General features: G+C 48.2%; 1 protein-coding gene across 4 annotated transcripts in view; it reads right to left on the bottom strand.

Annotated features, from left to right (window-relative positions):
• Positions 1 to 22230, bottom strand: part of CDK14 (cyclin dependent kinase 14) — a 629746-nt gene that overhangs the window by 303739 nt on the left and 303777 nt on the right. For all 4 annotated transcript variants that reach the window (XM_075315629.1, XM_075315630.1, XM_075315632.1 and 1 more), the window contains one exon: positions 18599 to 18678. In XM_075315629.1, the coding sequence (XP_075171744.1) occupies positions 18599 to 18678 (80 nt within the window). The remainder of the gene's footprint in view (positions 1 to 18598; positions 18679 to 22230) is intronic.

Raw genomic sequence — 22230 nt, 5'->3', positions numbered from 1 at the left:
GTGTCACATCCCCCTCAGCAGTGTGCATTCCTACAGGTAACGAATTTTCAACCAGCAGCAAGTACTTTCAGTAAAGAGTAATATTATATATATATATATATATATATATATATATATATATATATATATATATATATATATATATATATATATATATATATATATATATATATATATATATATATATATATAATAAAAATCACATAAAACTGGAATGTGTTGAGATCAAAACATAATGATCAAAGTAAATCAAAACTAATATCCCATGGAGGTCTGGATGTGGAATGATACTCAAAATCACAGTGGTAAATAAAAATACAGGATGATGCAACATCAGTGGAAGTGCCTCAAGACAAAGAAATGAGGCTCAGTATTGTGTGTGCCCTCCTCGTGCCTGTATGACCTCCCTACAATGCCTGGGCATGCTCCTGATGAGGCTCAGTAGTGTGTGTGTGGCCTCCTCGTGCCTGTATGACCTACCTACAATGAACATGCTCCTGATGAGGCTCAGTAGTGGGTATGGTGGCCTCCTCGTGCCTGTATGACCTACCTACAATGAACATGCTCCTGATGAGGCTCAGTAGTGGGTATGGTGGCCTCCTCGTGCCTGTATGACCTCCCTACAATGCCTGGGCATGCTCCTGATGAGGCTCAGTAGTGTGTGTGTGGCGTCCTCTTGCCTGTATGACCTACCTACAATGGACATGCTCCTGATGAGGCTCAGTAGTGTGTGTGGTGGCCTCCTCGTGCCTGTATGACCTACCTACAATGGACATGCTCCTAATGAGGCTCAGTAGTATGTGTGGCCGCCACGTGCGTGTGTGACCTCCCTACAATGCCTGGGCATGCTCCTGATGAGGCTCAGTAGTGTGTGTGGTGGCGTCCTCTTGCCTGTATGACCTACCTACAATGGACATGCTCCTGATGAGGCTCAGTAGTGTGTGTGGTGGCCTCCTCGTGCCTGTATGACCTACCTACAATGGACATGCTCCTGATGAGGCTCAGTAGTATGTGTGGCCTCCACGTGCGTGTGTGACCTCCCTACAATGCCTGTGCATGCTCCTGATGAGGCTCAGTAGTGTGTGTGTGGCCTCCTCGTGCCTGTATGACCTCCCTACAACACCTGGGCATTGCTTCTGATCAGGCGGTGGATGTTCTCTTGAAGGATCTCCTCTCAGACCTGGAATAAAGCATCAGTCAACAACTGGACAGTCTGTGGTACAACGTGATGTTGGAGGGTGGAACAAGACATGATGTCCCAGATGTACTCGATTGGATTCCAGTCTAGGGAACGGGCGGGCCAGTCCATAGCATCAATGCCTTCATCATTCAGGAACTGCACACACACTTCAGCCACATGAGGCCTAGCATTGTCATTGTCATGAATCAGAAGGAACCCAGGGCCAACCGTACCAGCATATGGTCTCACAATGGGTCTGAGGAGCTCATCCTGATACCTAATAGTGTAGCACCAAGGGATATGGGGTACTCTGTCCCGGGCAATGTCTATCTTGGGGAATGTCACGGTGGTGGCCGCTGCCCGGTTCCATGCCCTGGGCCCTTTTTATAATAGGGATATATTTACAAGGGATTAAATTAGTGTTCATACGTGATGCCACTTGCGGTGTTGCGGCTAAGGGTATGGAGCCACCGCTGCACAATGTCACTACTGGGGCTGGTGGTATTTGCAGCCTGGATGGTAGGCCTTCCGCAAGCAGGGCCGGGCCCCAGAGGATAGGCAATGCGACAGGTGTTAGAAGAAGGGAGTCCACACCAAAGTTTAGTGCAACTGGTTTTACTCACAGCAAGCTGTGGATAACTGGTTGCCCGAGGCCGGCTGATTTCACCTCCAGGGGTCCCCTTCGTTCCAGTGCCAGTCTGGTTCTCTGGTACCTTCTTCCCCTGCACCTGCCTCTGGTAAATGGGTCCCAATGGCGTAGAGCAACTGGGGGGTTCCCGTCCGGTGGTTTGTCCTCTTCAGTCCACCTGACGGCAGCGTGAACCCTGTGGGGATGGAGTCACTGGTCCTATCCCTGGTTTTCCCTTTGCTACTGAGTCTTTGGATTCTTAGGGTCAGCAAGGTTTTTGATGGTCCCCTTGCTGTGCAGGTGTTAACAGGGCGGCTTGGAGCTCTTTCCAGTCCTAGGGTCCTGTACCTCGTTGGTGCATAGTTCCGGGAGTACTCCACCTTAACTACTTCTCCTGGATACCACATCACCATTCAGCAGCGTCAAACCATCACTTCACATCCACCTTCACACACCAAAGTCACTGACTACTCTCCGACTACTACTACTACACTCCACAGTCTCTGCTAGACTGACTGTCTTCCTGTCTGCTCAGTCCGCCCCTCCCACCTGGTCAACTAGTGGACTAGACTGGCTCCACCTCTAGGCAGTCATCCATTGTTCCCACCCTAGCTTAGCACCATTGTATGAGGGAATGTTGGGGAAAACTGGGATTACCTGGGTTTTTGGTGTTACCGGCACTGGATCTCCGGGTCCCTAATGGGGTAGGCCCTGCATCCTTGTGGGGATGCAGAACCTTGTAGCACCCTGGTGGCTTCAGGGGCGCTACAATAGATGTCAGGGTACCTCTGGCGAGCACATGGAGGGCTGTGCGGCCCTCCAAAGAAATGCCACCCCACACCATGACCCTGGAATTGTAGATTCCGGCCAGAATTTAGCACACACTTCCCTTTTCAATTCCCCCTTATCCGTTAATAACCACTCAGACACCAATTTATCTTTGGATAATTTTGGCCATAGCAGCCATTTATTAAACAAATACATAACATGTAGAAAATTGCATTATGGTAAGGTCCTTGAAGCTAAAACCCTGGTGATTCCCATAACCAAAACATAGAACCAAATTGCTCCCAGCCGTTACCCACACTGGCTCAGGAGCACCAAACAGTGAGGGTTATTCCTCCATTAACCACCAAACACCCACAGGGGCCCCGACATACCCCGTCGGGATCCCCCAAAAATCACCAGGTGACCAACCATTCTGCCAATGAGGGGATCCATAACCGGATGGGTTCCCCGAACCAATTTAAACCAACTTCAAGGACCCACCAATAAACCTGCCACAACGAGGGCACCTTGATAACCTTCAAGTGCCTGAGACCCCCCGCAATAGCAAAAGCCCGTTCAATATCTCCCATTGATCCAAGGGCCCACACAACGGTCCTTACTGCATTCAAATGCACCCCATTCCTCTACAAAAATTCTTCATCCTTCCGCTCCAACTCCAAATGCCGTACCGCAACACCCCCCTTTGCGGCTAACAATTTTTGAGATAACCATATGAGCCTTCACTCGAGCCTTATTCAGCTTCTCCCCATACCGTGCTTTTCTGCCCAAACCCTTGTCGGAAACCATGTCCGACCACACAATTATCATGCCTGTACAAGACACCCATAACTGCAACAAAACAGCTTAAATATTGTTCATCAAAATGCGAAAAAGCCACTCACCCATTTCCCCCCGACGTGTAAACCAACAATTCAGGAAGCCTGTCCAAAACGGGCAACAGGCATACCTATGCACCTCCTGCAATACCCTATTCCACCCCATACCCCTTATCCCGGGCCATCTGACAAGAACCCTATCCCTCTGAAAATCAGCTGTCTCCCGTTCCCTCTCGCCTCTGCTCTCTATATCCCCCAATACGCATTAGAATGGCCCAGGATCCAGACCAAGCAGAAAAAAGGGGGGGGGGGAAGTGGGGGCTTCTGAAACAAAATGCACCAACCGCCAAGACCAATTAGCTCCAATACAAACCCCAAAAATGACACCCCCCAGGCCCCCTCTATCGAAACCCGTCCCCCGGTCAATTATCCACAAAAACCGGCTGAACCTACAACTTAACAACGCTAAGACTTCCCTCGGCCAATCTGTTTAATTGTCTCACCGGGGATACCACACATAGAGGCTTCCGTCGCCGCCTCAATACCAAGAGAATGCAACGCACAAATCACCGGATCTAACCCCCATGATCTCAAAACATGGACGAAAAAATCTAATTACTGATCTTCATACACAAAACCCATCCTCGTGACATAACAATGGGCCATCCAGACTCGGGTGGACCCTTGCCAAACTCAAAACACTGCCACGGGCACATACCCGGTGCCGTGAACTTCCTTAAACGAACCCACCTGCGTGCCCCCACTTGATCCATTTTTGATTTCCAGATCCAAATTTGATCCCCATGTTCCAAGATTAGGATGCCACCACTACCCCATCCCCCGGTGGACGTCATACTGGGAAATGCCAATTCACCAATACACAACGCCCCGACAAAACGCCCCCGAAAAGCCAACCATAACAATGATACTACCATGCCGATGTACAAACTACGTGCAAATTCCTTACCCAAACATTCCCATAAGCTAAAATGACACAGGCCGTCAACCTGCAACCACTCACGCACTGCTCCCCGAGAACCCATGTGGCTTGATACGCCGCCCACGTGGTACCAGTCAAAAAAGGCCCGAATCAGTGGTCCTGCTGCTGGAAGACACAATTTCCAAAACTGCGCAGGGCACTACAAGCTGCTGACGTCTGTCTCCGGTGCACAAACCCATAAACTACCCCACTGAGAACAAGAAAGGGAATCCGCTATTAGGTTCACTATCCCCGGTACACGAGCTGTTGTGCCACGCATTAAGTTTCAAACAATTCAACCAGCTGCCGCAACACTTCGTACAACTGGGGGATAGGATGCTGCGACATGATTAATCGCCAGCACCACCCCATATTGTCATATTTAAACCTGATTCTACGTATTAGACAACTGGTGCCTCCACAAATGAAGTGGGACCAAAATTGGAAAACTTTCCAATAGCGACACATTCCTTATCACACCCTCCGCCATCCCACTTACTGGTCACCGATCCACACCACTGACCCTGAAAGAAGGCCCCGAAACCTGAGCCACCCGCAGCATCCGTAAACCACTCCCCATTCGACATATTCCCCCCCTCATCCCTTAGCAGCAACGACCATTATCCCATAGCAAAAAACCTCTCCCCAAACCGACAAGTCCCCTTATTGTTCCGCCGACAAAAGTATGTCGTGGTGAAGAGCAAGCACCGCAGCTGTAGCGCAAGCTAGCCGACGTGAAAAAACTCAGCCCATTGACATTACCCAACACACAAATTAAGTTTTTTCCAAGTGATTGAACCTCCCTTAATCGTAATTACCTTCACCGGCATGCCCATGCTACATCCACTTTTAGCGCCGCGACCTTGTCGTCAGGAAGCCGAACCTCCCAAATCACTGAGTCAATTACAACGCCCAGAAAACAAATACAAGTATTTGGACCCAACAGTTCTTCCAGTGCAAAAACACCCCAAAACACCTCGCCACCCCTTCCATTGCTGCTAGAATGCTGGTGCACTGTGCAGAAACAACCGATACCACCAAATTCATCCAGGTAATGTACCAGTGAAGCCAAACCAAAAAATATCACGCACCACCCATTCTAAAAAGAACTAACCGTTTCACTAAATGCTCATGATATTGAACCACCCATTGGCAAGCAGCGGTCCACCAAATAATATCCCTCCCAACAACAACCCAAGAACCGGACCCATTCCGGATGAACTGACAAGAGCCAGAAAGCTGACTCAACATCTGCCTTTGCCATCAACGCACCCCTCCCACAACGTTTCTCCCATTTTATAGCCTCCTCAAATGACGTATACACCTCTGAACAAAGCTCAGCCAGTATACCATCATTCACTGACCTACCCCGGGATGAGACAGATGGTGGATCTGCCGAAATTAACCTGGCTCCCGCATGCTGATATGCCGAAGGCAGCTTCCTGGTTGTCCCTGTAACATCAAACAGGAGCAGGAATCCTAAAACCCTCTCCAACCTAACCTCAAAAAATTTCAGTTTTGTTCCTATCAGTATACCTATTTAGGTACGGAAGCATCCGACTAATCTCATCGGCATCTGACCCTTGTGTATTAGAGGTAGCGGACTTGGGCTTATTCTTTTAAAAACACTTGGATGCCCATGGGATGTTCTGCTGCTCGGGTGCCGAGGTATTTTAAAACCCGCAAATGGCACCGAACTTGCATTACCCCTCATTAACTTATCCCCACAAACTGGCTTCTGGGACCCGCCTGTCCGTACTGACCACTAGCACCCTGGCCTCCATACTGGCCGTATAACCCAGCCATGCCCTGAATGGACTGCCCATACCTGGCTGGCCCATCACCCGCAACCCAATCCTATATCCATCTGATCCCATGTTATGGTTGGACTGATAGCCTTCCTCTGACGAAACTACTCGTCAGAACACAGCCAAGTCTGCTCCTCATAAACCTTATAGGCCTCCCCAATGGAGCCCATATAGCAAAACCAATGAGAACAATTCTCTGGCCCTTTATGCCAATTGCTTGCCCAAACTGCAACGCCTGCAATCAAATATCAAATGTCTGAGGAATCAAACTCCACCGCCACTTCTCATTTTCCTGCTTCCTAACATCATTTTCCCCTTTTTGTCCAACTAAACGTTTTGCCAATGGGGGGAGGGAAAATGTCTCAACATACTCATTCTTCCAGATCTTTTTCCCCACTTTCTTCTTAAGATGGGAATCCAATGGGCCCTCAAAACCCACATAAACCTCTCCGCGCGTGCAATCAGCCAAATTAATCCTATCCTCCTTATCCTTTTCTGTTTGAGCCGATATTGGGGAAGAAATACTCCCACCCGTGGACTCACTAACCGCAATGACAGACAGATTAAGCCAAGCTGCCACTACCGCCAGGGTTTTTTCTGCCCCCCATCCACGTCAGCAACGTGTGAACACAACTTAAATTCTGAAAACTCCCCACCCAACGCATTCCCCCTAACACCCACCGGCACCCCCAAATCTGAACCCCCCGCCGACCTGTCACCCCCCCCCATACTGTGTACCTGACATAATGTGAAGACAAACAAAACATACAATCATACTCACCAAGCTGCACAAGGGTAGAGACCCCGCCAGCCGGACCTCCCGCATCCTGACGTCCCTCCGATCTAGCTTGACTTGGCTCCTCCCCTCTGACTCCGCTCCACTGGCTCTTGTAGCCGCACAGCCCGAGGCCCCAAAGGCCGCACATCCTGGACCCGTCGATCAGTGGCGCCGACACAAGAGGGGGAGCTGCATATTCTCTTCAGGGTTCTCCGAGCGCAGCCCCCCCCCGTCCCCGCTCCAAGTGGCTCCTCTTCCAGACAGGGCCTCTGTAGCCTCAGGCCCTGAATACCAGGCCCGATGTGTTGCCGACCGCAGCCGCCTGGCTTCGCCCGCTTCACAGGGATCCCTCTGAGACATCGATGCTGCAGGGAGAAGGGGCTCAGGGCGCTCGGCAGGTACATCACCAGAGCGCCCCGCCGCACAGCTGACGTCACTCGCCGACAAGGCGGCAGCAGGCCCCGCCCCCAACTCCAGCGCAGGCCTGCCGACCGCCGCTGGGCCCAGCCGCCCGTTAGAATTCCTCCCAGGCCGGGGCCTGCTGAACCTCGCAGCTCGCGGCGTCCGGCCTGGAGGGTCCCCGGAGGGGCTTCTGTGACGACGCTGAGCCCTGGGAGTCAGGTCAGGTGACCGCCTCTCTGCCGGTCCAGACCTCCGGGGGCCCGCTGTCGCAGGGGTGCAGTCCCTGCCCCCCCCGGACTCCCACCGAAGATCCTCGCTACCATGCTCTGCAGCCACCTGGGGGGATGGTCCCAGCAGCAGCTCTCAGCCGCTCCAGGAGCTGATCCACAGAGTCCATGACAGGTACAGGGATGGGGACTCTCACTTGTGTCCCAAAGCGGGAAAAGTGTCACTCCTCCCCCAGCTTCACCTTTTATCCTGTACCCGGGCCTACCCCCCCTCCCCTACCCATGACACCATGACCTCCACTCCAATCAGCGTCATGCTGGCCTCCTCACATGCCCGGGGGGAGGGGGGGGGCAGTGCTCCGGCCATTCTTTACTGATCCACTGCTCAACCGGTCATGCTGAAGGATGTTGCAGGCAACAGATCGCTCTCCACGGCGTCTCCAGAATCTGTCATGTCTGCTTAGTGTGAACCTGCTTTCATATGTGAAGAGCTCAGGGCACCAATGTTGAATCTGCCAATCTTTGTGTCCTCTGGCAAATGCCATTCGCTCTGCACGGTGTGGAGCTATAAGCACAGCACCCTGTTGTGGATGTTGGGCTCTCATGCCATCCTCATGGAGTCCGTTTTTGACAATTTGAGCAGACACATGCACATTTGTGATCTGCTGGGTCATTTTGCAGGGCTCTGGCAGGGCTCCTCCTGTTCCGTCTTGCACAAAAGGTGGAGGTAGCGGTCCTGCTATCTGGGTTGTTGCCCTCCTATGGCCCCTCCACTTCTCCTAGTGTACTGGCCTTCCTCCCGGTATCTCCTCCATTCTCTGGACAATGTGGTGACAGACAGATATAACCTTCTTGCCACAGCTCGCATTGACGTGCCATCCTGGATGAGCTGCACTATCTGAGCCACTTCTGTGGGTTGTAGACCCCACCTCATGCTACCTCTAGGGGTGAGAGCAATGACAAACTGCAAAAAGTGACCAAAACAACAGCCAAAAAGGATGAGAACAGAGAAATGGTCTGTGGTCACCACCTGCAGAACCGCTCCTTTATAGGGGGTGTTTTACTAATTACCAATCATTTCTATTTGTTGTCTGTTCCATTTGAACAACAGCAGAAGAAATGGATTCATAATCAGTGTTGCCTCATAAAGAGGTGTTATCAGGCATTGTACAGGAGGGGGGAGAAGGTGAGATGTGACCACCTATTGTCAATAGTATATTCTGAGTTTTTCACTGTATATAGAGGTATTAATCAGTCATTGTACAGGAGGGGGAGGAGGTGAGCTGTGATATCACCCATTGTCCATAGTGGATCCTGAGTTATTCACTGTATAGAGGTATTATCAGTCATTGTGCAGGAGGAGGTGGTGAGCTGTGACATCATCCATTGTCTATAGTGGATCCTGAGTTATTCACTGTATAGAGGTATTATCAGTCATTGTGCTGAAGGAGCAGGTGAGCTGTGACATCACTTATTATGAATGGTGGATCCTGAGTTATCCACTGTACATAGAGATAATATAAGTCATTGTAATTCTGTCTAGGATGACCATTACACTTATGAAAGTCTTCTGAGAAGAACAGACAAAATAATTTCGCTTAAGGCCTAGTGGCCATAGTAAAAACGGCAATATTTTTTATTTTAGATTTATTTTTTTTTACATAGAAGCAATTACTGCAGGTAGCCCAGTGGAGCCCTCCGCTATCTCAGGCACCTCCAATAAGAATGAATACGATGGAGGGGCGCATGCTAGACTCCCCCTAAATTCGGAAGGGTCTTTTCAGAGGCCGGCTCTCAGCATCGCTGTGGGTCTATTCTGCCTCATGAGGTCAGACCCTCAGTAATCCTGCGGATAGCTTCCGATTTTGGTACAAACAATAAGTCATGATAAAAAGTTAAATCGAAAAGGATTGTGTTTTTATAAGTTTTATTTTATTTATTTTGCCCCTGAAACAGCGCCACTCTTGGTTATAGGCTGTGAGTGGTATTGCAGCTTAGCCCTGCAGCATACTCATATGTTGTGATAATAGATTCAGTCTTATACCCACTATTTGGCCATTGCTGTAAATAGTGAAATCTACGTTTTTACATTCCATTGCTGCATTCTTTGTGTGAGGTTATCTCGTCGTCTGTATTCCATGCCGTCCCGGCTTTCAGCAGCCGTATTTGTCATCTAGTAATAATAGTACATCCAAGAAGCACTTCAGATAAGAATTACATGGACGAAATACCTCGCCAGCTCTTGTGTTAATGGAGTCGGTTCTTACAGCATAACACAAAAATCCTGGGGAACAGAACAAGGAATAATGCATAATATTCTGCGCCGCTGTAATGCATTAACCAAAAGCACGCCGACTCTGATACATCTCACAATGTTGATTCTACAGACAGAAAACTGAATAGTTTATTCCAGCAGAAATAGGGAATAAAGCGCTAGACCTCTCAGAAGAATGGGGCATGTTGAAATTTAACATTCTCGACCCTTCTATCCTCCCCAATATTTGCCCGGGGAGATTCGGCATACCCCTATACCCATTAAATAATCATCCAGTCCCATTAAACCTTAGTTGTTAGGCTAATATCAGTGTGAAATCACATCAAAAAGTAAAAAAGAATGTGATATCCTGTATGGTCATGTAAAGCCTCCAAAGACCCAAGAACCTTTCTTTATGTTATCACCTTCTATACTAATCTCTGTCTTCGCACACCTTCTAGTGACCCGGGAATGTTTTTTTACTTATTACCCTGAATACCCACTACAGCCTGTCACTGTCATATCTCCCTGTACAGCACCCAGTGACCTAGAAACACAAGAAAGTGCTGCAGGAGCTTTTCTTCATGTTATCAGACCCTTACCATGAAAGAGGTTATGTTCCTCTCTGATTGTCCACCTGGAAACACAGGAAAGTGCTGCAGGAGCTTTTCTTCAGTTTATCAGCCTCTAACCCATGAAAGAGGATATGTTCCTCTCCGATTGTCCGCCTGGAAACAGGAAAGTGCTGCAGGAGCTTTTCTTCAGGTTATCAGCCCCTTACCAATGAAAGAGGCTACATTCCTCTCTGTCAACTTGGAAACACAGGAAAATGCTACAGAAGCTTTTCTTCTTGTTATCCTCTTTCATTGGTAAGGGGCTATGTTCCTATCTGATTGTCTGCCTGGAAACAGGAAAATGCTGCAGGAGCTTTTCTTCATGTTATCTTTCAATTGTAAGGGGATGATATGTTCCTCTTTGATTGTCCCCCTGGAATAACAGGAACGTACTGCAGAAGCTTTTCTTCAGGTTATCAGACCCTTACCAATGAGAGAGGATATGTTCCTCTCTGATTGCTCGCCTGGTCACCTGGAAACACAGGGAAGTGCAGGAGGAGCTTTTCTTCAGGTTATCAGCCCCTTACCAGTGAAAGAGGATATGTTCCTTTCTGATTGTTCACCTGGAAATACAGGGAAGTGCATAGGAGCTTTTCTTCATGTTATCAGCCCCTTGCCAATGAAAGAGGCTACATTCCTCTCTGTCAGATTGGAAACACAGGAAAGTGCTGCAGGAGCCTTTCTTCATATTATTAGCCCCTTAGCAGCGAAAGAGGATATATTCCTCTCTGATTGTCTGCCTGGAAACACAGGAAACTGCTGCAGGAGCTTTTCTTGATGTTATCAGCCCCCCTTACCAATGAAAGAGGCTACATTCCTCTCTGTCAACCTCGAAACAGAGGAATGTGCTGCAGAAGCTTTTCTTCATGTTATCCCCTTTCAATGGTAAGGGACTGATATGTTCCTCTCTTATTGTCCACCTGGAAACACAGGAAAGTGCTGCAGGAGATTTTCTTCATGTTATCAGCCCCTTACCAAAAATAGAGGATATGTTCCTCTCGGATTGTCCTGTTCATATACTACGGGAGATAATACAAGAAAATGAATATATAATCAGCCTCTGTACCTAATCCAGAAATTCTTTGACTGTATCAAGAACTCAGAGAATTTTGCTTTCATCCATTCTAATGATTTTGCATAGGTGCTTGTAGACCGAGCCATAACTCTCACATGCGAACATTCCAGGTCTTCAACTTTTTCTTCTGCACCTCAGGCTTTGCTTGGGCCAGGCCTTTATCCGTATACAATTTTATGCATATTTTATAAAATGTTGCATGAAATTGCATGAAGGTGCCAATCACTGAGGATAATCTGCTCGTATTTATTCTCACAAAAGTCGATTTTCAGAAAACATATGAGTTTGAGAATATATAACGATTTTTTTTAATCTTAGAGTTCAGATGTATTGGTGCAAGTCAAAAGTCTGGCAATTGTTCCAGCAGCGAAAGAGAAAAATAGAGTGAGGTGCGAAAAAAACACGGCATTGTGGATGATTAAGGGTCGATTATCCTAACAATTCTATGGCCCTCCCGTTGTGGTCAACCTACACGTACACATTAAATTGCAGTCGACCAAACGATACTTTGGCCGATCGTTTGACCAACAGCCTGTCATGGGTTATGTACCGATGGAACAGGGGCTCCTAGGCTGACCTTAAGACTGGGGCCCCTGCGCGGTCCCTTATCTCAAAATGTAGGCTCAATAATAGCCAGGTTCAAGCCTCTAGCGTGGCCCTGTCTCCTGTCCAAGTCCTGATACTACTCTTCCCCCACCCAGGGAGTGGGCCGAAAAACCCAGTAACTAAAAGCCCACAAATAGGCACAGGCAAGGGTAAAAAAAAAAAACAACTTGTGCACACTGCACTCAAATACAAAAGGAGGGACAGTATGTGAACTGGGGAATAATGCAAAAGGTGTAGGAGATAAATGCCCAACTGAAGAACTCACTCACCACGCAGAACCGCAACTTGTAGATCACCATAGAACTGTATAACCACAGGAACCGAGGAAGCAGAAGCTATATCTGGCACTCAGCCCCAGAACCTTAGAGGGTGAAGGCGGCTGAGGATGGTAATTAGCAACCTGAGCTTTCAGCAGATGATCACAAGCCAGCAGAAATTAACTCCTGCTGTACTGGAAAGCAGTAAAGCCAGAACTAGACGACGCCCATGACAGGCTGTACAAATAAGGGATCCAAGGGATCTCAGGCTGTTTGTCGGACTTTGCAGTGTCAACAGAGCCCACCCCAACACCCAGAGAGTTCAACGCCGAACACCACATGACACAGCAGTCTCTCCAAAACACAGAAGCGTACGTTCAAGCACTCAATCATTCCTGGCAGCTTATTTCCAGGAGAAGAAAGTGACAGTCCGAAATTGAACATGTGCGATCGACATCTCCCCCAACATTCAGTCCGCCAGTGCCCCACATTTGAGTGTTGGCCAAACCCAATGGATATGGGCGGTTTCGGCGGACATTAGTCCACTGAGTGTGGGGGGGCTTTATTTTTGTAGATTAACATAGTTTACCATCTTGAATTAGTGACCATGGTATTATCTTGCCTGAAGAACAACAAGATCCCAAACATTTAACAATACGTAGACGACATTTTTGTGTGTAACAAAAGCCATGTGGCTCATAACTCCGGGATCTCTAAAGCATGCTTTACACGTTTCAATATGTCGTGCGATCACACCCGCCACCATCGTTTGTGCGGAACGGGCAATTGCCTGTGTCGCACAATGTTGTAACCCCCCGTCACACGCACTTACCTTCCAAACGACCTCGCTGTGGGTGGCGAACATCCACTTCCTGAAAGGGAAGGGACGTTTGGCGTCACAGCGACGTCACACAGCGGCTGGCCAATAGAAGCGGAGGGGCGGAGATGAGCGGGACGTAAACATCCCGCCCACCTCCTTCCTTCAGCATTGCCGGCGGGAGCCGCGGGACGCAGGTAAGCTGCTGTTCATCGTTCCCGGGGTGTCACATGGAGCGATGTGTGCTGCCTCGGGAACATTGAACAACGTTCGATTTTTAGAAAATGAGCGACGTGTTAGTGATGAACGAGAAGGTGAGTATTTGTGCTCGTTCATAGTTGTCACACGCTACGATATCACTGAGGCCGGATGTGCGTCACTTACGACGTGACCCCGCCGACATCTCGTTAGATATATCATAGCGTGTAAAACCCGCTTAAGTCTTATAATGCCCGTACAATCATCATCAAAACATCTCTTCAGTTTTTGCTTCATCACGAAATCCACCGACCTCCGATAAATGGAATATAATGTGCTCATCTTTCTCGCTTTTGTCATCTCGCCGTTGTCTTTGAAGGTCCATAAATACGTGAGGGTTTTTTTTGTTCCTTTCAATAGTGAATTTTTCTCTTTTTTTTTTCACTTTTATAAAACACTCCAGGTAATGCAGGTTTTATCATAGAGACCAGAATAAGTAAATCTCAGACAAGAATAGGGATCTGACATCCTTTATGCTGCGGCAGAGGCATTTTACAGCTTTCTTCTCCAGTTTTGTTCTGTTCAACCGGTAATTGCAGCCTAACAAAGAGCGCCATAGGTTGGCACGGCAGGTTACTCGATTTAAACCAGAGAGTCTCCTGGCGGGGGGAGATTTTTTTATTTTTTTAAATAAAAACAATGCCACACAGAATAAAAAGACAGGAGAACACAGTGGTGATGATTAGACGACTTTATGAGGTTTGCATACACACAGATACAAGGTAAAAAAGAACATGAGGAGGAAGATATCCGACAGCTTTACTGATGGGCAATTTTTTTTTTTTTTTTTTTTTTTTTTTTTTTTTAGGTAGACTTCAAATAGTTCTTTTTATGTAGAAGGCAGCAAGGAACCAAATATACATAAAAGCCTGGTTCTACGTATTGTGCCCTGCTACTTTGTAATCTATAGTCCTACATTTCTGTGTACAAATTGGAAATGGGAAAAAAGTTATTTTTTTTTTTTTTTATTATAAATATTTTAGATGATTTTTTTTTTTTTTTTTACAAGTAGGTGACCAGGGACATACATTGAAATTATGGGGTCCATAGTAAAGCCCTAATTGAGCACACCAAAAAAATTGGAGTAATAGGTGTGGCAACGACACATCAGCAAATTCACAGAAGGGCAGGTATCCCAACTTTTAAAGACGGGAAAAATGACCAGAGGGGAGGAGTCCAGGATCCAAAAGTATTCTGTATGTGTCGCGGGCGGGGAGGATGCCGTCGCTGCTACGCTCTCGCTAACGCTCGGGTCCGGCGCTGCTGCGGCGATGGCTGCTCGGTGGCTCGAGCGGTGGGCCGGATCCGGGGACTCGAGCGGCGCCCCTCGCCCGTGAGTGAAAGGGGTGGTTTGTTTGGGGAATTTAGTCCGTGACGCCACCCACGGGTTTTGGTGAAGATAGGCACCACCGCTGCTGGTGACGGGGATCCCGATGGTAAGGAGCAGCTGGGATGTTGTTTTCCCCCTCCGTAGGTAGGGGTCGGTGGTCCCGGGCCCAGTGATGTTGTGACGGGGAGGCAAGGTCGGTGAGGTGCAGGGTTGCAGGGACAGCGCGGCGCGGTGCCGGATGGCACGGGTGTACTCACTCAGCAAGAAAGGTACAAAGTCCTCGGTAAACCAAATGGCTGGATGGATGGGTCCCGCAGCCGGCTGCAGTGTCTCTCCCCGGACAGGTGATGGCGGCTGTCTTTCCCTGCACCTTGATGTTCTCTTTCTGACTACTATGGATTCCCAATGGTAGTCCGCTCCCGGGTGTATGGGTACCGGAGGAGCCCGCTGGCCCTTGGGTCTCTAGCCTGAGGCAGTAGCTGTATACCCTCACGGTCTGGGCGGTTGCCTTCAATCGGGACTTTTGCTGTTGTGAAACCTCTGGGGTTCCAGTCACATTCGGATCTGACTATTGTCGGCGGCTCCAAGCCTGGTCGGGGTCCGATGGCCCTGCCTGTGTGTGTGCTGGCTTCACTTTGCTCCCCGGTCGGTACCGGCGGGCCGTCGACCCGTCCCCAGTCCTACAGTTCCGCGTTGCTCCACCACTCCTGCAGACGGCCACCACCGTCTGCCAACTTTGCTGTCAGTGCCTGGGCCACAAACCCAGACACCCAAGTGCTCACTCCTCTCACTTCAAACTCCAAACTCTCTTCTGTCACTTTTCCCGCCTCCAGGCCTGTGAACTCCTCAGTGGGTTGGGCCAACAGCTTGGCTCCGCCCCATCTGGTGTGGACATAAGACACTGGAGGGAGGCAACAGGGGTTTTTGTTTGGCTGGTGTCACTGTCTAATGGGGGTGGGGGTGTTTGTGTGTTATCTGTGACGACCTGACTAAGCCAGGGCGCCACATATGGTTTATTAATCAACGCATTTCTGATGAAGAGGAATAACTATTACATTTTATAGACAGAGAGAGGGATATCTAGTGCAGCATGTACATAGTTAACAGTGCCCCAATGGACACTCTGTATTGTTCTCACCGATTACAATACACCTTTCCAGGCCCCCAAAGAGTATGATGTCCGTAAAAATGCTCCTTAAACACGGTTTGATGCTCCAACAGTGAATTCTCCCATACAATTTGCTCCGTTAGTAACCTTCAAATGCACAGAATGATTCCTCCACAGTGCCTCTAGTAAAATATGATGTCCCTACAGTACCTCAACACAGTATGATGCCCCTATAGCTCCCTTACAAAGTAGATAAACCCACAGTTCCCCCAAAGCTCCGTTACACAGTATGATACCCCCACAGTGCCCCTACACTGGATGATGCCCTCACAGCTCCCATACACAGTATGATACCCCCACAGTGCCCCTACACTGGATGATGCCCTCACAGCTCCCATACACAGTATGATACCCCCACAGTGCCCCTACACTGGATGATGCCCTCACAGCTCCCATACACAGTATGATACACCCTACAGTGGCCAAAAGACAGAATGTTGCCCCCACAGCTTCCATACACAGCATGATACCCTGACAGTGACCCCACAACAGTATGATGCCGCCACAGTTCCCTTACACAGTATGATAAACCTACAGTTCCCCCAAAGCTCCCTTACACAGTATGATACCCTCACAGTGCCCCTACACTGCATGATGCCCTCACAGCTCCCATACACAGTATGATGCCCCCCACAATGCCTCCTACACAGAATGATGCCCCCCACAGTGCCCCAACACAGAATCATGCTCCGATACACAGTATGATACCCCCACAGTGCCCCCCAACACTGGATGATGCCCCGACAGCACCCCAACACAAAATTAAGCCCCCACAGCACCCCTACATTGTAAGTTGTCCTCTTAGTTCTCCCACTAATTATGAGGCTGCACATAGTATCAAGCCACCATAGTTTCCCCCTCACAAATACTTACCACAATAAAACAAAAAAAAAAAAAAACAAAACTATATATGTAGCTGTAGGAATTCTGAGCTAACATAAGGGGTCCTTTGTTGAAAATGTCGATCTCTTGATTAAAGTGGAGACAGGTAAGTGTCCGTTCACCTCAGTTTTATAGGCTCGAAAATTGTCATTAACAGGGAAGAAAATAAAGCAGCATGACGTCAATAGGGGTCTGTTCAGACCTTAATAAACGGTCTCTCCTGCATTACAGACAATTCACTGACTTGAATCAGCACCAGGCAATTGTGCCGCCCCCGTGCCAGCAGCCGGCGCTGCTCGGATCCGGACCTTCTGTGGGTGGCTCGAGGGTCTCCGGACCCGGGGGTCTCGCGGTCACTTCAACTAAAAGTGGGTTGTGGATTGGGGACGTATATGTACGTGGCAAGTTCGTGACGCCACCCACGGTGTGTGGTGAAGTGGGACACCACCGCTGCTGTTGCGGGACACCCGGGGGAGATGTTTTGCAGTTAACCCCTCCGTGGGCAGGGATGGTGGCCCGGGACCTGATGGCTCAGATGCAGGGGGAATGACGACCGCAGGGGGGGGTGTTGGTGTACTCACTGTTGGCAAATAACACACGAGTCTCTGGTAAACCAAGGTGGTGGTGGCCGGTGCCACGGCCAGATGTACTCGGGTCCCACACCCGGCTGGTGGTCTCTATCCTTCTCCTGCACTGTTTTCTTGTGGTGTATGACTTCCCAGTGTGTAACGTTGGAGTCCGCTCCCGGCTGGATGTGTCCTAAGGAGCCGTGCCCGCAGACGCTGGCCAGTGGGATCTATGGGCCTTGGCGGTGACCGCTTATCCCGTATCGGTGGGCTGTTGTCTTCTATGAAGGACTTTGGGTGGGACAGAACCTCTAGTCCTGGCCTCAATCGGTTAACCAGCTCCAGTCGATTCTGGTTTCTGGCTTCAGGGTCCGAGTACCCCCCTTTGTGCTAAGGTTTCCGGGTCGGTTCCCAGGGTCTGTACCGGCTGGCTACAACCCTGGCCCGGCACGCCTCGGTTCCACCGAGCCGTCTTCCCGTCTCCTGCTGACGGAGACCACCGTCTGCCTCCTAGCCAGTAGCACCAGGGCTCCAACCCTGGCACCTTCAAATTGAACTCTTTCTCCTCCTGCTGGGACTACACCTAGCCCCAGCTCCTCTCAACTTGAACTTCAACACTTATCTGTTTACTTTCCCGCTCTGGGCTGTCTAAACCCCTGGGTGGGCGTGCACCAACTGCCTGGCCCCGCCCACTGGTGTGTGTCTGTCACTAAGGGGGTGACTAGGCTTTAAATGGTTGGCTGCGGTTCCTAAATGTGGGAGCGGTGTAATGCAGGGGCCTAATTGTGACTACCTGGATTCTCCAGGGCGTCACACAATGCTGCATTTCCCCTGTGGTGACACTGCAGGGAAATTAAACCCTTAGTACCAGGATTCCCTACAGATTAAAGTTAGGGCTTTTTGACGGGACCTACAGAAGGTTTACTGTATACCAACATTCTATAAATGCGGTCATTTCTTTACTCTACGTAGCCAAATGTTGTGCAATGGTGGCCGCCTAGTCATCATAGCCAACGTAAAATTACCATAGATTGTAGAATCCCCAACAGAAGAGATAAAAGCCAGACAATTGTGTCATCGTGAATTTTGGACATTTGTCAAGTGGTAAATTTATTACGGAGTTCTAGAATATTTGCGTCTGAAAAGCCCGGAGGTGTTATCTTACCTTCCCTGATGGCAGTAAATGGCGTGCCCTCCTCTTCTTGGAGTCTTATCACCTTCAGCGCCACCAACTTTCCATTCACTCTGAAACAGAGCAGGAGACAGGATTACACAGGCAGGTTGTAAAACGCGGGACATTTTTTTCTCTAATGTTTATGGTGTTCTAAAGTAAAATGACGATAACTGATTAAAAGGAAAATCTGATTAATACAGCCAGAATGGTGGATAGCTGCCAACGATCTCTGCCGGACCGGAAGTGATGACGTTACAGCCACCAGTGACCGGGCCACAGAGGCCACTGATCGGCTGTAGGGTGTCACGAGTGTGTAGTGGCTTGATGTTATCTTACAGGAGAGGGGAATCTGAGATCAGAAGGCCACAGCATATTGTTGATCGCAGATCGTCGGTTACCCTGGGTTAGAGAGTATTTAATTTCATCTGTTACTGATTGAGTTAAGGTTTCTTTCTATCCTGCAGTGATCTAACAGGTAGTTGTAATCTTAGCTGCAGCCACTCCCTACTGCTATAGATAACTGCTCCTTACTCCTCCCTATGCAGGCTGTAGCTCATACCTATGCTTTCCACTTTGAAGGAGCCTGTCTCTGGAGAAGCTGAGGTGTCTCTTCTGTTGCAGCTGAGAAGTTCCTGCTGGAAAAGTTGTGGAGTATTTTTCCCCACCTGTTTATCTTACCTTACTCATGTTGTCTTATTGCAGTGGTGAGACTAGAATCTCGCTGGCCTTTATTAGTTAGGGTCTAAGCACATGATGGCGTACGGTGGAGGGGGGGTAAGGACAGATCTTGGGACGTTAGGGAGTGGAGGGATCAGCCTCTGGTGAGTGTTAGGGAAAGGGCACCAGGGTCAAATCCTATCACCAGAGCCTTCCATTGTATTGTAACCCTGGTGTTCCCACTATGTTGTGCCACTTAACGGGTGTCCTCTCGTACCTGGTGCAACACCTGATGTCACATTGGGTTAGGTGATTGTTATTATTTCTGGTCCATCAAAGTGACAGATCACAATGAGGGGGAAGTTCCCAGGGTTAAATAAAGTTGTTTTTTGTTTTTTTTTTTTCTTTCTATTGTCATGGGCTTCCCATTGTTGAAAAATATAAATTGATTTAGGTCACCATTTTCGGAGACCCATAACGTTCCTATTTTTACATTGATGAAGCTGCCTTGAGGCCATCGTTGGAGGTGGTGGGGGAGCACAGCAACCAAAAAAACAGCAATTTATTTTTCTTTACAAAGTTTATTGTACAGGTTAATCAATTTTAGATTTTGATAAACATATTTTAGTATTATTGGGACTATTATTTTTGTAATGTTTAAATCTATTTTTTAAATTATGTTTTATTTGGCTTTTTAATCTCACTAGCGGATTTCAATCTGGGACCTTCAGTAGGCCCCTCAATGATGAGGCAATGCATCAGCCCTCTGCCGTCACGCGGCGTGGGGTGCAGAAAGTTTTGCGCTACAGAAATGTGTCTTTTAAATGCCGCTGTCAGAAATTGTACCCAGGATATTGAGGAATCCTGACAGAGTGCAATGTGCGCACTCTCAGGATTCACCTCCATATACTTGTGGTCAATGTGCGTGCTGTCAGGATTCACCTCCATATACTTGTGGTCAATGTGCGCGCTGTCAGGATTCACCTCCATATACTTGTGGTCAATATGCGCACTGTCAGGATTCACCTCCATATACTTGTGGTCAATGTGCGCATTGTCAAGATTCACCTCCATACACTTGTGGTCAATGTGTGCGCTGTCAGGATTCACCTCCATATACTTGTGGTCAGGTGACAACTATTCAAGCTGGAATTTGTTGGGAATCCTGACAGTGCGCATATTACACACTGTAAGGATTCGTCAATCACAGTCTCAAAGTGAGGGGCAGAAATGCACATGAAGAAAACATAATTCTTCTACTTTACAATTTACTATATGGATAAACAGATTGAAAAATGTGAACACTTTTTGATACCAATGTACAACATAGACAATAACAGAGCATGAGCTGGTTCAATGGCAGACAAATTAAAAGTAGTAAATGGAATGGAAGGACTACAGCACCCAGAAGGATGATCAAAACGAGAGAGATATCTAATAATTAAACAAACATTTCAAGAGTAAAAAGAGTAAATAGAGAGCTGCCTCTTAGAGATGTAACAACGAGCTATACACTGACGGTGGAGGAAAGAAGGAATTACACCAACATGGAAGGGGATTCTTTACGGTAAGAGCAGTGGGACTATGATAAAGAAACAGTTCAAAATGGGCATGGATGCCTTTCTTGAGCGCAATAATATTATACCATATCAATACTAAATTACTGTAGATCAGGTCCAGCACCGTGTCTCTGACACTGCTCCCAGTGTCTACTATTCTCTGCAGCACTGATGTAATTTTGACAACGCTGCAGCTAATCAGTGAGCTCCGTGTCTCGGAGCAACGGAGCTCACTGATTAGCTGCAGCGCTATCAGCGTGACATCAGCCCTGCAAACAATAAAAGACAGTATGAGAATTGGCGGAGACTCAGCTCTGGACCTGGGGAGGGGGACTAAAGCGCAGATGGTTTGCTTTATTTATAAACAATCTGCAGTAGAGCTATAGGGATTACAAAAAGAAAAAAAAAAAAAAAAGGAAAACCCTCTGCATGAGACCAGAGCAAGAACTGCAGCCATCATCAACACATGAAGAAGAAAGCAACTGTAATAACAAATGACACTAAATACGATTACAAAATGGTTTTCTACAACATGCCAGAGAACTTCAAAGAAAAGATTGGAATCCTAAATCAAAGAGAGAAGAAAAAAAAATCCCTTCCTTACCGCAAGAAAGAAAAAATTATATTTCTATTATATATAATATAAGTATGTAAGTATATATATATATATATATATATATATATATATATATATATACATACATATACATACACACTAGACGGTGGCCCGATTCTAACGCATCGGGTATTCTAGAATTTATTGTGTAGTTAATGTATGTTTTTTGTTATTTATAATGTGTTGTTGTGTGTAGTTGCCAGTGTTTGTGTAGGGCGCTGTAAATGTTCTGGGTGTTGTCTGGGTGGGGTGTGTGAGAGCGGTGTTGTATGTGTGTTGCGTTGTGTGTGTTGCGTTGTTTGTGGAGCGCTGTGTGTCTGCAGCGTTCTGTGTGTGTGGTGCTGTGTGTGTGTTGCGCGGTTTGTGTGTGTGTGTGGTGTGTTTTGGGGGAGGTATCTTTTGTGCAGTGTGTGTGTGTTGCGCAGTATGTGCATATATTTGTGTATGCCGCGGTGTTTGTGTGTTGGGTGTTGTGTGTGTGCGGCGTTGTCTGTGTGTGTGGGTGTCTGTGTAGGGCGGAGTTTGTGGTTCCCAGTGTGTGTGTGTGGTGTGTTGTGCGGTGCGCATGTGGCGCTGTGTGTGTGTTTTGGGAGGAGGTGTGCACCCCCCATCGTGCTCCATCCCCCATACTGCGCACCCCCCATCGTGCTCCATCCCTCATGCTGCGCACTCTCCATCGTGCTCCATCCCCCATGCTGCGCACCCCCCATCGTGCTCCATCCCCCTACTGTGCACCCCCCATCGTGCTCCATCCCCCATGCTGCGCACCCCCCATCGTGCTCCATTCCCCA

This window comes from Anomaloglossus baeobatrachus, chromosome 6 (genome assembly GCF_048569485.1).
Source record: "Anomaloglossus baeobatrachus isolate aAnoBae1 chromosome 6, aAnoBae1.hap1, whole genome shotgun sequence".
NCBI classification, from domain to species: domain Eukaryota; kingdom Metazoa; phylum Chordata; class Amphibia; order Anura; family Aromobatidae; genus Anomaloglossus; species Anomaloglossus baeobatrachus.
The sequence above is the reverse complement of the archived record's forward strand: the minus strand, read 5'-3'. Positions and strand labels throughout refer to the sequence as shown.